This window comes from Antechinus flavipes, chromosome 4, assembly GCF_016432865.1.
Source record: "Antechinus flavipes isolate AdamAnt ecotype Samford, QLD, Australia chromosome 4, AdamAnt_v2, whole genome shotgun sequence".
Taxonomy (NCBI): domain Eukaryota; kingdom Metazoa; phylum Chordata; class Mammalia; order Dasyuromorphia; family Dasyuridae; genus Antechinus; species Antechinus flavipes.
This window is the reverse complement of record NC_067401.1, coordinates 69,750,137-69,764,785: the sequence shown is the minus strand read 5'-3', so window position 1 is coordinate 69,764,785 and position 14,649 is coordinate 69,750,137. Positions and strand designations below refer to the sequence as shown.

At 32.2% G+C, this 14,649-nt stretch overlaps 1 protein-coding gene across 2 annotated transcripts in view; it reads right to left on the bottom strand.

Annotated features, from left to right (window-relative positions):
- DPYD (dihydropyrimidine dehydrogenase) overlaps positions 1-14,649 on the bottom strand; it is a 1,007,953-nt gene that overhangs the window by 176,649 nt on the left and 816,655 nt on the right. For both annotated transcript variants that reach the window (XM_051993281.1, XM_051993280.1), the window contains exon 19: positions 10,432-10,574. In XM_051993281.1, the coding sequence (XP_051849241.1) occupies positions 10,432-10,574 (143 nt within the window). The remainder of the gene's footprint in view (positions 1-10,431; positions 10,575-14,649) is intronic.

The following is a 14,649-nucleotide window of genomic DNA, read 5'->3' as shown; positions in this document are numbered from 1 at the left end:
TTTTATACAAACTTAATTAACAAGGAGTCAAAATACAAGATAGTAAGAGAGCATCCAACTGCCTCCTAGGAAGAAAATTTCTTATATGGAGATTTGTTCTTGGTCCAGTGGCAATAAATATGTTTTTAAATTAATGACTTGAATAAAAAGAGAAATAAGATAATTATCAAATTACCAGAGGATGTGAACTTGGATTGGATGATAGAATCAAGATCCAATAATATTTTAATGAGTGAAAAATGAAGTGCAATAAAATAAAGTTTTAAACTTGGGTTCATAGAATCAACTCTGCAAGTATAGAGCGATAAGGATGTGAAGAAAATGGAGATTTTAAATATGGATTAGATTAATAAATAAATCAATAATCTGGTATGGCAGGTTAAAAGGATAAAATAATCTTATTTTTCATTGATAAATACAGTGTCCATAAATAGGGAAATCATGGTTTGTTTATTTTTTTGCTATCCTGTTCTGTTCATAGCATATCTTTCACATTATGTTTTATTCTGGGTATGTTTTTGGAAAGATCTGAACAAGTTGGAGCATATTCAGATGCAAATAAACAGGACAGTGACAATAATTGAGATGTGATCACTAAAGGATTTGCTAAAGAAGCTGGGATGATTCCTTGAGAAAAGAGAAAGTTTTAAGGGGACATGATAACTATCTTTACATATTTTAGGGCTATTATTATGAGAAAGATTAGACATGGTCTGGTTAGTTCTAGAAGGCAAAGAAAGCTAAGAGCAATGGTTAGATGTGAGAAGAGGAATGTTTGTGGACTATTCCATAAGAAATAATAATTGTGAGAATTTCAGAGAAACAAAAGAAAATTATATTACTTAATACAGAGAGAAGGAAGAATGAAGAAAATTATATATGTAACATCCAGAGCAATGTAAATTGGAAAAAACCAATGAAATAAAACAAAACTGAACATTAAGTAATTACAAAGAAAGAGATGATAAAATAGATGAAAAAATATATCTGTTGAACAACGGGGAGGATGGTTATGGGTATGGAATGTTACCTATACTGAGAAACAACACTGATGTGTTGGCTAATTTTGTTGAAGTATTATTTTTTTTTTAAGAAAACGGTTTGTTGGTAGAGCAAGAAGTATTGTTAGAAATAAATGTAATGCAAAAACAAAGAACGGCAATACAGGTTTAAAAAAGGAAAAATAAAGAGGCATGTGTGGACTTTTGTAAGAAAAACTATCAAAACATGGAATTAATTGACTGGGAATATCATAGAGTTAGCTTTGTTAGAGATTTTAATATGTAAACTTGATAACTACTTTTTGGGAATTCTCTAGAATAAATTATTACTCTTCAGGTATGGCTTAGATGAGATGGACTCAGTGGTTCCTTTCTGTTTTGGAGGTATATTTCTAAGATTCTAATTTTTGAGCTTAGTTACTCTAAGGTTGAGATTAGAATAGTTCTATGCTCAGGAACATTAATGTATGATTTAGAATGTGGCAAGGAGTGGGACAGGAGTCAGATAAATTAATGCAAAAAAATTATCTTATAATGACTTAGATCCTAGGCTAAATAGGGTTCAGAAGAACTCAAAGGAAAAAAAATTTAAAGAAAAAGAATTCTGATGGAAACAGCTACCATAGTGCAGAACTGGTAGCATTAAGCAATCAAGGAGTCATTATTAAGTACATGCAAAAGTTCTAAAGAAGCAAAAAGCAAAATGAAATTGTCCCTGTCTTCAAGGAGTTTGTGATTTGTTTGGGAAACAATGACCACACAAACAATTGAATGTAAAATAAATATTTGTGATAGGAGGAAGGGAGGAGACTAATAGGATTAAAGTTGGAGGTACATTTGAACTTCATAGGAAGGTAGGGAATTCTGAGAGATAGAGACAAAGGAGTGCATTCTTTGCATGAGCCACAGAAGACAAGAGATGAAATTTTGTATACAAAAAACAAAATAAGGCAGTTTGATGGATCTAGAATTCCATGAAGAGGAATAACATGGAATTAACCTGGAAAGTGACTTTGAATAACAAACAGAAGAGCTTTCTATTTTATCCTAGAAGTGACGCTATTTGATTAGGAGAATGAAGTTGTGAAACCTGTGCTTTAGGATTATTGTTTTGGTAGCTATATGGAAAATATATTCTGTAGCTTGGTGACACAGGAGATAAAGGTTTGCATTTGAATCAGGAAGACCAGAGTTCAAATCCTGACTTAGATACTTAGCTATGTGACCTAAGACAAGTCATTAATCTCTGAGTCAGTTTACTCTTCTGTAAAATGAGTGTAATTACAGCATCTACTTTGCAGGATTATTGTGAAAATAAAATGAGTTATTACCTGTAAAATGCTTTGCAAACCTTAATGTGCAACATAAATGCCAACTTCTTTTTACTATGTGTGTTGTTATTATGATTATATGATTATTATTATACTGGAGCTGGGAGCTTCTTGAAGATTTGGTTCTATGTAGATATTAGATTAGAGACTCAAGACACTGATTAGAGGATTAAGACACTGACTGAACGGAAGCCTCTTGGGCCTCATATATTTGGTGGCATTCCTTACCACACTTTTTCAGTAACTTTCCCCCCTCATTCTCTCTCGCTTTAGTAGTATCATCACTTCCAAGGTGTAGTTACACTCAGCCTTTGAGGTTCCCACAAAGGCTACGAGGAAATTACCCCAAATAATAAATCAGGAATTTCTCGGGGACAAAATGATAATGCATATTGTATTTTATTTTAAAAGACCCAAAATAAATCTTTTTTGTACATTTACAAAGAAGCTGGTACTCACCATCCTTACTCATAAGCAACTGCCCATGTGGTATGACTTTGTTAGCACTGAGAATGAGCTAGCATTTATATAGAAATTTGATTGCAAAATGATTTATAAATATCCCATTTATAAATATTATCCTTATGACCACTCTGAGAAGTCAGCGTTATTATAATTCTTCTCTAAAAGGTAAGTAGTTAGGAAGTACAATCCTTCTAGTGCCAGGTCTAGAGTCAGGAAAACTCTTCCTGAGATTAATCTGGCCTCAAACACTCACTAGTTACGTGACAAATCACTTAATATCTTTGTTCTTCATCTGTAAAATAAGCTGGAGAAGGAGATCGCAAACCTTCAGTATCTATGCCAAGAAAACTCTAAACAGGTTAAGAACCAGTTAGACATGACTGAAAAATGACTAAATAACAACAAAAGATGGGGAAATCAAAGCAATGGTCAAGTGATTTGCCAAGGTCACACTGCCAATAAGTTTCTTAGACCACATCTAAACTCAGATCCACTTGGGAGGGCAAGGAAAACACTTGACATTTTCCCACTTACTTTTTATATTGGACACATAACTGAGAAAATATAGATGAAGAAACTTTATTTCCATTCAGTAGTAGGAAAGACACTGAAAGTTCCCATCACACCTACCCAGATCGCGTTTTTCTCCCCAGTCTTCTCTTATACCACATACATTCTTTTTCTTCCCTGGCTGAGGGGCATTTTATCAAGATCTTCTCTAAAATGTAATGCCAAGAATGAAACAATGCAATTCATAATAAATTTAAATGTAGTAAATTATAAGTTTCTTATGGATAGATTGTGTCTCACTTTTGTATTTTGATCTCCAGTACTTAGCATAGCTCCTGGAACATAGTAGGCATTTAATGTGTTTGTTGATTGTTCATTGCAATTTTCTTCCTTCCTGAAGAATACATATTCAGCATTCATCTTCCACTTTCTATCCCAAAACAATTTCCTCCCATTGAATCAATAGTTGACCTTTTTTGATCAAATTTATTTTGTGATTTTGATTTTAGTATTATTATTATATCAATAATAATAATAACATCATTTTCCTCTCACTATTTTATCTTTACTGTTGATTTCCTTTGTACTCAATGGCTTCTTAATTCTGGCATATATTACATTTCTGACTAGTTTAATGGGGAATTAGTTGAGGATGAAAGTTTGAGGAAGGAAAGGAACTAGTTCTCTATCCTTTTATATAATTTTTAGACAACATTGAGGCTAATATGAAGAAAAGAGAAAAATTAAACTAGGGGATATAACATCCTGTTCAAACTTCTGATTACTATAGAAACATTATATATTACAGGTATGATCATATTTCTTAAGCTTATCATTTTTAGAATTCAGATAGAAAAGACCAAGAATAATTGCTATACTATTATTCCTTTTTATATTTAATATTCTTCAAACTATTGCTGTTGTACAAAATGACCACCCTTTGAGACTGAACATGAATATGAAAATATATTTGGGACAACAATGTGGGCAGACTGGACAACATGTGGTTTCTGCTACATCTCAATTATTTGGAATGTTTATTTCTACATAGATTAGAGATTATGAGTATTAATTATGACAACATATACTAAAAACATTGATGTAGATTACTGTTTCTCCTCCATCTTTATCTTCTTCCTCTTTTTTATATATAGAGTTCAGAAGGAAATGATCTATCATTCTCCTATTAGCCTTTTATCTTTGATGTTCTGTCAACTATTATAATACTGCAATGTTTGCATATAAAATAATCTCTTTTTAAACTATGTATAAGAGTTGGGGTATTTTTGTCCTCCACTGAATGCATTTTTCCAATTCTAGAAATAGAATGTTATATAGTTGATCCTGTTTCTCTGTTGTTATTATTGTTCAGTTGATGAGTAGTGTGACTTTTCATGATTCTGTTATGAAGTTTTCTTGGATTAAGATATTAGAATGGATTACCATTTTTTTTCTTCAGAGGATTAAGACAAAAGAGTTAAGTGACTTGCTCAAGATCACACAATAAGTGTCTGTAACCATATTTGAACTAAAATCTTCCTGATTCCAGACTCAGAACTGCCACCTAGCTATCTTTTTTCCTAAATGATTTTTATTTGTTTTACTAGAAATCTGTATTTGAGTACTTCTCATTCTATTCGGATTATAAATTTTGAAAATATGGTAGGCACCCATGAAAAACATGGTTTTTTAATTTTAAAGAATAATATTATGTCTGAGGAAAGTAGGGAACAGTTTGATTGTGATAATTCTCCATCTCCAACAATTTGTAGATCGAGATTTTAAGGATATTTTGGGGGGATAGTATTTGTAATGTCAAAATTTGTTGTCAGTCAGTCCATGGAATACATTAATCGTTTGATGTAGAATTCTGGATACAGGTAATGCATACTAAATATTTGAAAAGTACTAAATTTTTCCAGTCTGAAATTTTGAGCTACAAAAGTTTTGACTATTTCCTTATCTAATCTACATTGGTTGTTTAATCATTATTAAGTACTAGCTGCTTCGGGATAATCTTCCTTTATTGAGAAGACTAACCCTTTACACCTATCTAGCATAAACTGAATAGATTCAGTTCTTGATACATAATCAAGGTGTAAATAAGAACACTCAAAGAATTTTACATGATTCCATAGACCTTCCCAAGTCCCCTGTATGTGTACCTATGCCATCAACTGCTTTTTCTCATCCAGCAGCTTCTCTAATCTTTTAGTCTTTTCCAACTCCTCTTTGGCCACCATTTAATTGTGATTCTTTCTCAGTGATCCCTTTCTTTCAATTATCCTTTTATGATTTCTGCTATCAATTATCTGGGTTCTTATTTACTATCAGAAACCCTTTTGTTTCTATACATGAAGACTATCAATAATCATATAAAAATGTACTAAAATCATTATTAGAAAAATGCAAAAGAAAACTTTCCTGTGGTTCCATCTCATACCCCTCAGAATGACAAATGTTGTGAGGATTGTAGGAAGACACACACATTAGTTGGTGGAACCAGAAGCTGGGAGGCAATTTATAACTATATCGCCAAATTTAGTGTGCTCTGCAAACCCTTTGACCAAATGATACCACTACTAGGCAGTATATAAGTTAAATTAAATAAACAATAATTTATTATACACTTACTAAGTATCAGATACTGATAAACAGTAGAGGGTATAAGTAGAATAAAAAAAAAGACAGACCCTGTCCTCAAGTAGTTTACATTCTAATGGGGGAAATGGAATCCAGTTAGGTAACTTTCTCAAAATGAAAGTTCTAGGAAGAATTCATCAATTGGAGAAGAGCACTTCAAGAGTGGCAATAGAAGGTTAACATACTTCAGATATTGATTAGAGAATCAATGAAATTATAATTTCCTTTCCTCTGTATACAATACCCCAAAGATGCCAAATTATAGATTACAAACTTGGTAGGCTGAAAGGATGATCTCAAAGGAAGTGGAGAAATGGAAAAGAAAGGTAAGAAAGAATCTGTTATCCTGCTAGCTCCTTGAGTGACTGTGGAAAGGAAAAAGAAAGGAAAAGGAAGGGAAGGAAAGTGGAAGAGAAACAAGGTATATTTTTGTTGATTAAAAATAAAAATTTATTTTTAAAAGAAAAAATTAATATTTTATACATTAGTTTTTCCTTATGCAAAAAGAAATCCAAATAATTTATAGGTATAAAAAAATTTACAGCTCTTCTGGAATTCCATGCAATGTTTTAAGTCACATAGGAAAATGTTTCATCAATTTTTAGTCAGCTTTAACTTTATTTGCTATCCAAAGGTCTTTCTACATTATGATGAGTCACCTTCTAAACTAGTCTTGATTCCTAATGGATTTTGGCTTTTTTAAATCACTTTTGAAACCACTCTTGGAGGATGAATATTTGCCAAGAAAATAGAGGCTTATTCAAAGCTCGTTGTGTAAGCACTATAAGATATTCTGAAGGATGAGTTCCCAATATGTTGGCAAATATGGTAGTACTATCAAAATATTTTAAAGATGGCTATTTTGAGGAGATATTTTGAGTAAAGACAATTTATGAAGTTTGTTACAAATATTATCATAGTAATTATTAACAAATATGAAGAATCTGCTGAGAATTCAGAAGAAAGTAAGATAGGAGATAAAAAAAATCAAATGTACTTGTAAGTCATAGATCATAGAATTCAGAAGTAGTCCAGTAGTCTCTAGTCATTTTATACCATGTACTCCTATCAGTGTTTTTTTCTTTGTGGGAACTCCTACTTCTGTTAGAGTTATGGAATAATGGTGGGATATTTAGCTTCCATGGAGTTAAGTTATAGCTATCTAGAGGGACTTATTCATGACTTATAAGAGAAGAACTGGGAGCCTGCATAGCTATAGAGTATAATTGGACATATTGAGTTGTAATGGGCAGATGAAGGGTAAGCATGATTGCTTTGAAGACAACTCCCTTGAACGCCTATTGAAGTAAGGGTATAATATAATCCATCTTTCTTTTCATTTATTGGTTTATTACATAGCCCTCGGAGTATCTTTATGACTCCTTCAAGACATAATGCCCAGAGAACTCTGATCCCCACTTTGGATACCACTGTAGTATAACTGCACTATTTTATAGAAGTAGAAAGTGAGGCCCGAGAAGGGATATATTATTTCTAATGTTACTAGTACTGTTAGTAAGTGGGAGAGTCAAAAGTTTCTTCTTTCCCCTAACCCATATTAACTCTAATTTAAAAAACTAAAAGGACTTGATATTTTTCAACCCAATTAAAAGAAAATTTGAAATTAATTTCATAACTGTTATCAAGCATGAAAGAATGATCAATTGTTGAATATATAAAGGAAAATGATCAATTTTGAACTGAGAAGACTACTAAGAGAATGCATATTATTTAAAGAATGGATTCAGACTTTTGATTTCAATTGTGTAGGGAACTCTTAGTATGGAACCATCCCTCCACTAATGCAAACTGGCAACTTCCAATATAGCCTTGGGGGTTTTCCAAGGAGTACTAGGTGACTCAGTCAAATGAATGACTTGATCATTATCATCTCCCTATTGTGAATCATAAGCTAGACATGATACCTGGTCTTCTAGTCTGCAAGGATGGCTTTTTATTCACTATGTGAAACTACCTCTCAGAATATATTTTAAAGAATTTCCTGAGAGAGAATCTATTAAGTCAATTAATTGGAGTAAACAATATGATATAGTAGATCAAATGATGATTTGAATCAGAAAATATGGGTTTCAATCCTGTTTTTGATACTTGTCAGCTGTGTGACTCTCTAATCTTTGGTTCCTTCAGCCAATGGGGATAAAACTGGCAGTCTCTATCCCATCAGATTGTGATGAGGTACAAATGAGAAACTATTTTTAAAGTGTCAACAAACCTGAAAGGGCTAGCTGAATATTAATTATTATTTAACAATTAATTTCTGCAGGAGGATGGAGTAGATGACCCATGAAGAGATATCTGTCTCATATATAAAGTTCTTCAAAAGAATTATCTACATATTTATATGGGTTAATCTGGGGCTAGTTTTCTTCCATTATATAATTGCCATCGAGGCTTATTGCTTTTTTCTTCTGTCAAGGTGAAAAACACATCTTCTAAAAAAGATTAGACTCTTATTTCAATTAACGTCCTTTGGATTTGGGTATTAATCTTTATACCTAGCAGAGAGAGTATAATCATTCAAAGGGCCTAGCAGGTGTCCATTTAATTCCTCCTATTTGCTTATAAACAGCATGTGTCACACTGGGATCAAGAGGCCTTTCAAAAATTAAAACCTTCTTGAAAGTAACCTTCCATTAAAATAATTTAAAATAATGTAATATTTGACACAGATAATTAGAACTTTATTGACTATATGCTAAAATCATATTTTCTCATATATCACTTCATGATTATAGAATTGCTATTTTTACCTATATACTAGCATCTTGCTCTTAAATGTGTAAATTAAACACTCATTAAATCTGGGAACTAGGAAATTACATAGTAGAAGAAAAAATGATCTATTTTAACTCTAAATAAGAGAAACTGCTCTGTCCTTAAAAAAAAAAAAAACTTCACGTACAATATTGGAACTTTGGAGTTATTAATGATGGGAATTTTTTTTAAAAGGGTCCCTATAAACATTGTTACTGTAAACCCAAGGGAAATTTTAAACCTAAAAATTTGAATGCAAATTATTTACCTCTTGAAGATACCCCTCAAAAAGAGCCAACCATTTTACCTTGTGTATTTTATGGTTGTCTGAAAAGTATCAGAAATTCAAAAGGTTAAAAAAATTAAAAATTAAATTATCACCTTTATCCACAAGTCAACTATCCTCTACTTCTCTTGTTCTATTGATTGTATCACTATTCTCTTGGTCATCCTCAATTCATTACCTTAGAATCATCTTTGTCTTTTCCTCACTGGCCAAATTGCCAATCTTATTGATTTGGCCTCTGCAATATCTCTTATATCCATTTCTTCTTCTTTTGATTCTACTGCAGCAATAGGTTACTATTCCTTCTGACATAGACTATCATGATGGTCTCTGAATCAGGCTCCCTGTATTCAGTCCAGCTATTAGCTAATTTATCCTTCAATATGTTCTAAGAATAATAATTCTAAGACACCACCATGATTTATTCAAAAGCCTTCTATATAGCTCCACTGATTCTTGAATATGGTATAAGTACCTATATTGGTTTCTTAGAAAGTAAGCTCCTTGATGATGGAGACTCTCTCTCTTTTAATATTTATATCCTCAGTAATTAAGCACAGTGTCCAACACATGGTGGGTGTTTAACAAATATGTACTGGATGACTTATTAAGGAGCAAAAAATTACTGAAATAACAAATTTGTATGGGGACCAACCACATTGCTAATTCATTACTTAGAGCTCATCATTTACTTAAAAATAGCTATTATTTCTCCTGCAGTCTTCTCTTCTACAGGCTAGCTCCCTCCAGTTCCTTCAACAAAGCCTCATGTGGCACACAATTTTCCTTTTTTGCTTACCCCTTTCAACTACTTTGATTTCTGCAGGGCCCAGAACTAAATAAAACAAACCACAACATTTTATAAGTCACTAAATGGCCTTGAGTCTCAGTTTCCCTAGCTGTAGAATAAGGGGATTAGAATAGAAACTTCTGAATTTTCTTCAATTTCCTCATCTCAATGTTTCTGTGAGGATAAAATAAGATAATATTTGCAAAGCTTTTGAAAATTTTCAAACATTATACAAATACTAGATCATGATAAAAGATATCTGTGATCTTATGTGAGCTGACAGGTCAAAGTATAGGAAATCTATTGCTTCCTTATTCTTGACATTATAGCTATTATTTTTTTTATCATAATCCTACCACTCTCATAATTTTCTTTTGTTTCATTCCTCCTTTTTTTCAATTTATCCCACTAATAATTTATACACCCTTCTTGGTATCCTATTTTTCCTTTCAACTTTATAAGCCTCCATAATAGGAGTTGTATTGCTTGAAACACTATGTTCATTACTTAGCACCTTAACTCCTGCCACTTGTTCAGCAAAGCCATTTGATTTCACACAGCTGAAATTATTGCCTTTGAATCAGTCTTAAGAATAACAAGACCACTATCAACATAACTCAGAGACTTTACCTGTAAAACAGAAGCTCCACTGTGCAGGAACTGCAGGCCGCTTTCAGCTGAGTCAATTCCCCCAGTGGCTAAAATGGGAAATCCAGGCAAGGCTCTGGCAACGGCTGCTACAGCTCTTAAAGCAATAGGTCTGACTGCAGTCCCTATAAGAAGGAGGAATAACCAAGGGTTAGTAGAGTGAGCATTTTTACATATTGCTTAAAGATGATTATCATGTGATGGCAGTGTTGTACTAGACAAAATTCAAATGTGGGTTATCTGTATTTAAAACATACATATATATGCATATTATCTGAATATTCCTATGTTTCCAAGTATGTTAATTTGTAAATGGATGTGGATCTATTTTTAACGAAGCTGACGCTATTATTATTGCATGGAAAAGTGTTATGCAAGTGGGTGTAATAACCCCAAAACTGCAGCTTGAAACATTTCCCTCTTGCATCTGAGATATAGTAATGTGTAAGAAATTGGATGGAACATTTAAGCATCTGTTTAAAAAAGAACAAGGAACAGCAGATTTAGAAAAAGAAAACAATTACATACAGTACATAAATAGACACACAGCTCTGTTATGTTTCCACAAAGTATAAGGCAGCTGGTGTGAATAGAGATTGTGCAAACAAACAAGGTGCTGATGGACTTACATATTCCATATTGCTTTTTACATCTATTTCTCATAGTCTGATTAAAGAGAGTGGGTCTGATCTCATTTTCTTATATTAAGGAAATTGAGTTAGATTATGTAAGCTAAATGGTACATCTCCAAGTTCTAGCAAATGTTTCACTGACATTAGCTCCTTTGGTCCTATCACAATCCAATAAGGTTGACAGTGAAGGCATCTCCAGTGCTTAGCCCAGTGCTCATAGTAGATGCTTAATAAATGCTTGTTGACTGAGAAAGTGATGAAGAAACTAGGGCTCTGAGAATTTAAGCAATGTGTTTGAGATTTGACCTCCATTGTTCCAGAAGCATGACTCATTTAGAATTAAATTTCTCCTTGTTCTAAACCAAGTATTCATTCTGCTTCATCTTTTGAAAAAAAATGAGATCTTTGATTTCATCAAGAGAGGGACAATGCCTTCAAATAATGAAGGCTGGTAAATTGATGTAATTTATAAACTTCTTTAGTTGCATAGGGGCACCAAGTAACTTGCCTAATACACAGTTAGTATGTGGCAAAGTCAGGCATTGTATTTATTTAATCAATCCAAAGAGTGATTAAAAGAACCTGAATAAGAATAAACTTTTTTTTTTCAAATCATCTTATGAATACCCATTAGTACAGTAAAGAGTTTATGGCCTCCAAAGAATTATTTCATTTTCTAAATATGTAATTTTATAATGAGGGGAAACATAGGTTATAAGGTACATATGACAAGTACTTGGTATTCATTTACTCCAATAAGCCACAGATCTTTATTGAGACATCTAATTAAAATTAAAATTGTTTAAATTATCCAATCCAATAAGCTAACCTATTCAAACTGGAGCTTCTTGTACAGATGGGGAAACGTGTTGGTAGTATAATTAAATGCATACATTTTATATTTTTTAACTATCTCCATTGACAACCACTATCACTATTATCAATATTTTTGCATGTATTCCCACTATGTGCATGATTATGATGGATACAGAATTCACTTTAAAATTAGTTCTTTTATCTTCTTTTCATCTACTCAGCTGAAATGGAAACTTTATGTTCCTTATGTTTGTACTTTAGTAAAAAGATAATATCTGTAAAATGCTATTAGTGTATGTTGGCTACAAGAAATGCAAAAGCCATTTCAGCAACCCAGCATTTATTACTTAGAAATAATCATGAATAATAACTTATATTTGATAACACTAAATGATAGCACTCAAATAATTCAATGTAAAAGTGAATATAGGAAAAATAGCAAAAAATATTTTGGAAAACTTATCACAGAAATAAGAAATGAAATAAGCCAAAAGCTTATATGCTACACAGAAACCTTACTTTTTTGTCATGAATACTTTTTCAAGAAAAAAATAAGGAAACATTGAACAAGGTGAACTTCAAATAATAATTAAAAAAAAAACTGATTTGATCTTCCTAGGCAGGAAATGACTGATCAGATATGGTTACGTTAGGAAGAAAATAAATAAAGGAAGGACAGCTAGGTGACCAAGTGGATAGAACATCAGACCTGGAGTCAGGAAGATGAATTTTCCTGAGTCCAAATCTGATCTCACACACAAACTAACTGTGTGATCCTAAGCAAGTCATTTAACCATGTTGGCTTCATATGTAAAATGAGCTAGAGAAAGAAATGGTAAACCACTCTAGCATCTTTGCCTAGAAAAGTCCAAATGGGATTATGAAGAATTGCAGGAAATTGAAAGGTAATTGAACAATTGAAACAATAAGAATGATTTCTGAATCAGATATGTGAAATTAGTAAGACCACTGACATTATTTTAATCAATACAAATTTGGAACCATAAAAATAAGAGGCATGATATGTAATTGAGATGATTCCAACCTGACATATTTAAATAGATCATTTAAAATAGATAATTGATAACTGAATAGAATCAATAAGTAGTATTTTCTAAAATGGGAATTTAGCCAATGTTTAAAGCATTTGCTATAATAAGAAGGCCAAAAGAGTCGAGAAAACACTTCAGCCATTAAAGATTTTACCTTCTTGAAAAGCAGAGGTCAGAAAAGAGATTCAGAATACAAACTGATTTGAAGTATTATAGAGGAATATGGGAAGAGATTTAGAATAGTATTGTCTAATAAAATAATGAAATAATAGAGGAAAAATCAATCAGTCATAAAATATTCACTAAAAACATATGGTTCTGTTACAATGCATGTCCATAAGATGGGGGACAGATTTCCTATAAATGGTAAAAGTCTGCAAATGATGGAATATAAGTTCCTTGCAGTGGGGCCTGTTCAGTTCTTGTCTTTGTTCTAGTTTAATGCCTCATATGTTTTCTATGTACCTAATAGATGCTTGTTGATTTATTGATTAAGGATGATATTGGCCTGACTGCAGCAGTATTAAAGAGTTCCTAAAGGACACTCATGATCACTAAACCATTTAGCCTAACTATCCATGCAGGAAAAGCCAACTGTGCAAAAAAACCTATATTCGGTATTATGGCAATAGGTTAAAGAGACAACTGATAGGATTGGTCCATCAATACATATATCTTGTCTAAACATGGCAAGTAAAAATAATCTGGGCCAAGGACTGAATAAAAGAAAGATTGTATTTGAAAAATAACATGATACTTTCAATAATACCAAAGTTTTTGGGGGAAAAAAACATTTTCAACATCAATATTCTGTTGATAGTATTATATGGCATTCAGTCATGTAATATGAGTTTCCTTCAAATCAAAATTATGAGTCACCAAAGGTCACCTATTAGATATGTACAATTATTTGCAGAAAATTACAAAGATTAACTGTTTACAAAATGCAGAATAGTTATCATAGAAATATAAAATAGAAAAAGGCATTTGATTCAGTGATGCAGAGAAAATAAGAAAGAACAAATGAATAATCCATGTAATGCACTGGTACCTATTTGATATAAAGATATCTGGAGGTATATTCCTCTAGTATATTGGGTGATCTCCTGTGGAGAATTTATGGAAAAACAGACAAAAGCTAGAAGGATTTGTACAATTGGAGGATATATTTCTATGAATGAGATCAAAGACGCTATGAATTTAAAATACATAAGGCTTACAATGTATCTTTCCAATATGAAATTTATGATTCAAGTAGAGTATTAATGCTAGCTGAATGATATGGTGAATAGTGTGCTAAACCTAGAGTCAAGAAGACACCTCTTTCTGAGTTCAAAATGGCCTCAGATACTTACTAGCTGTGTGAGTTTGGACAACTCATTTAACCCTGTTTGCCTCAGTATCTCACCTGTAAAATGAATTGGAGAAGAAAATGATAAAGTTCTCTAATGTCTTTTCAAAGAAACTCCCAAATGGGATCCTGAAGAGATGGGCAAAATTGAAACGACTAAATAAAACAGAGTATTAACATTCCCATTTTTTAGATGAGGAATTCCATACTTTCATCATCATAGTCTCAAATTGATGTTTAAGATCCAAGACATTAAAATGGGATCAAAATGACACTTAAGCCTCAGTTATGAGACTTTCCCCCCAAATATCTGTGAGTGCTTTCTTTTCTTTTTCTTATTATTTCAAGC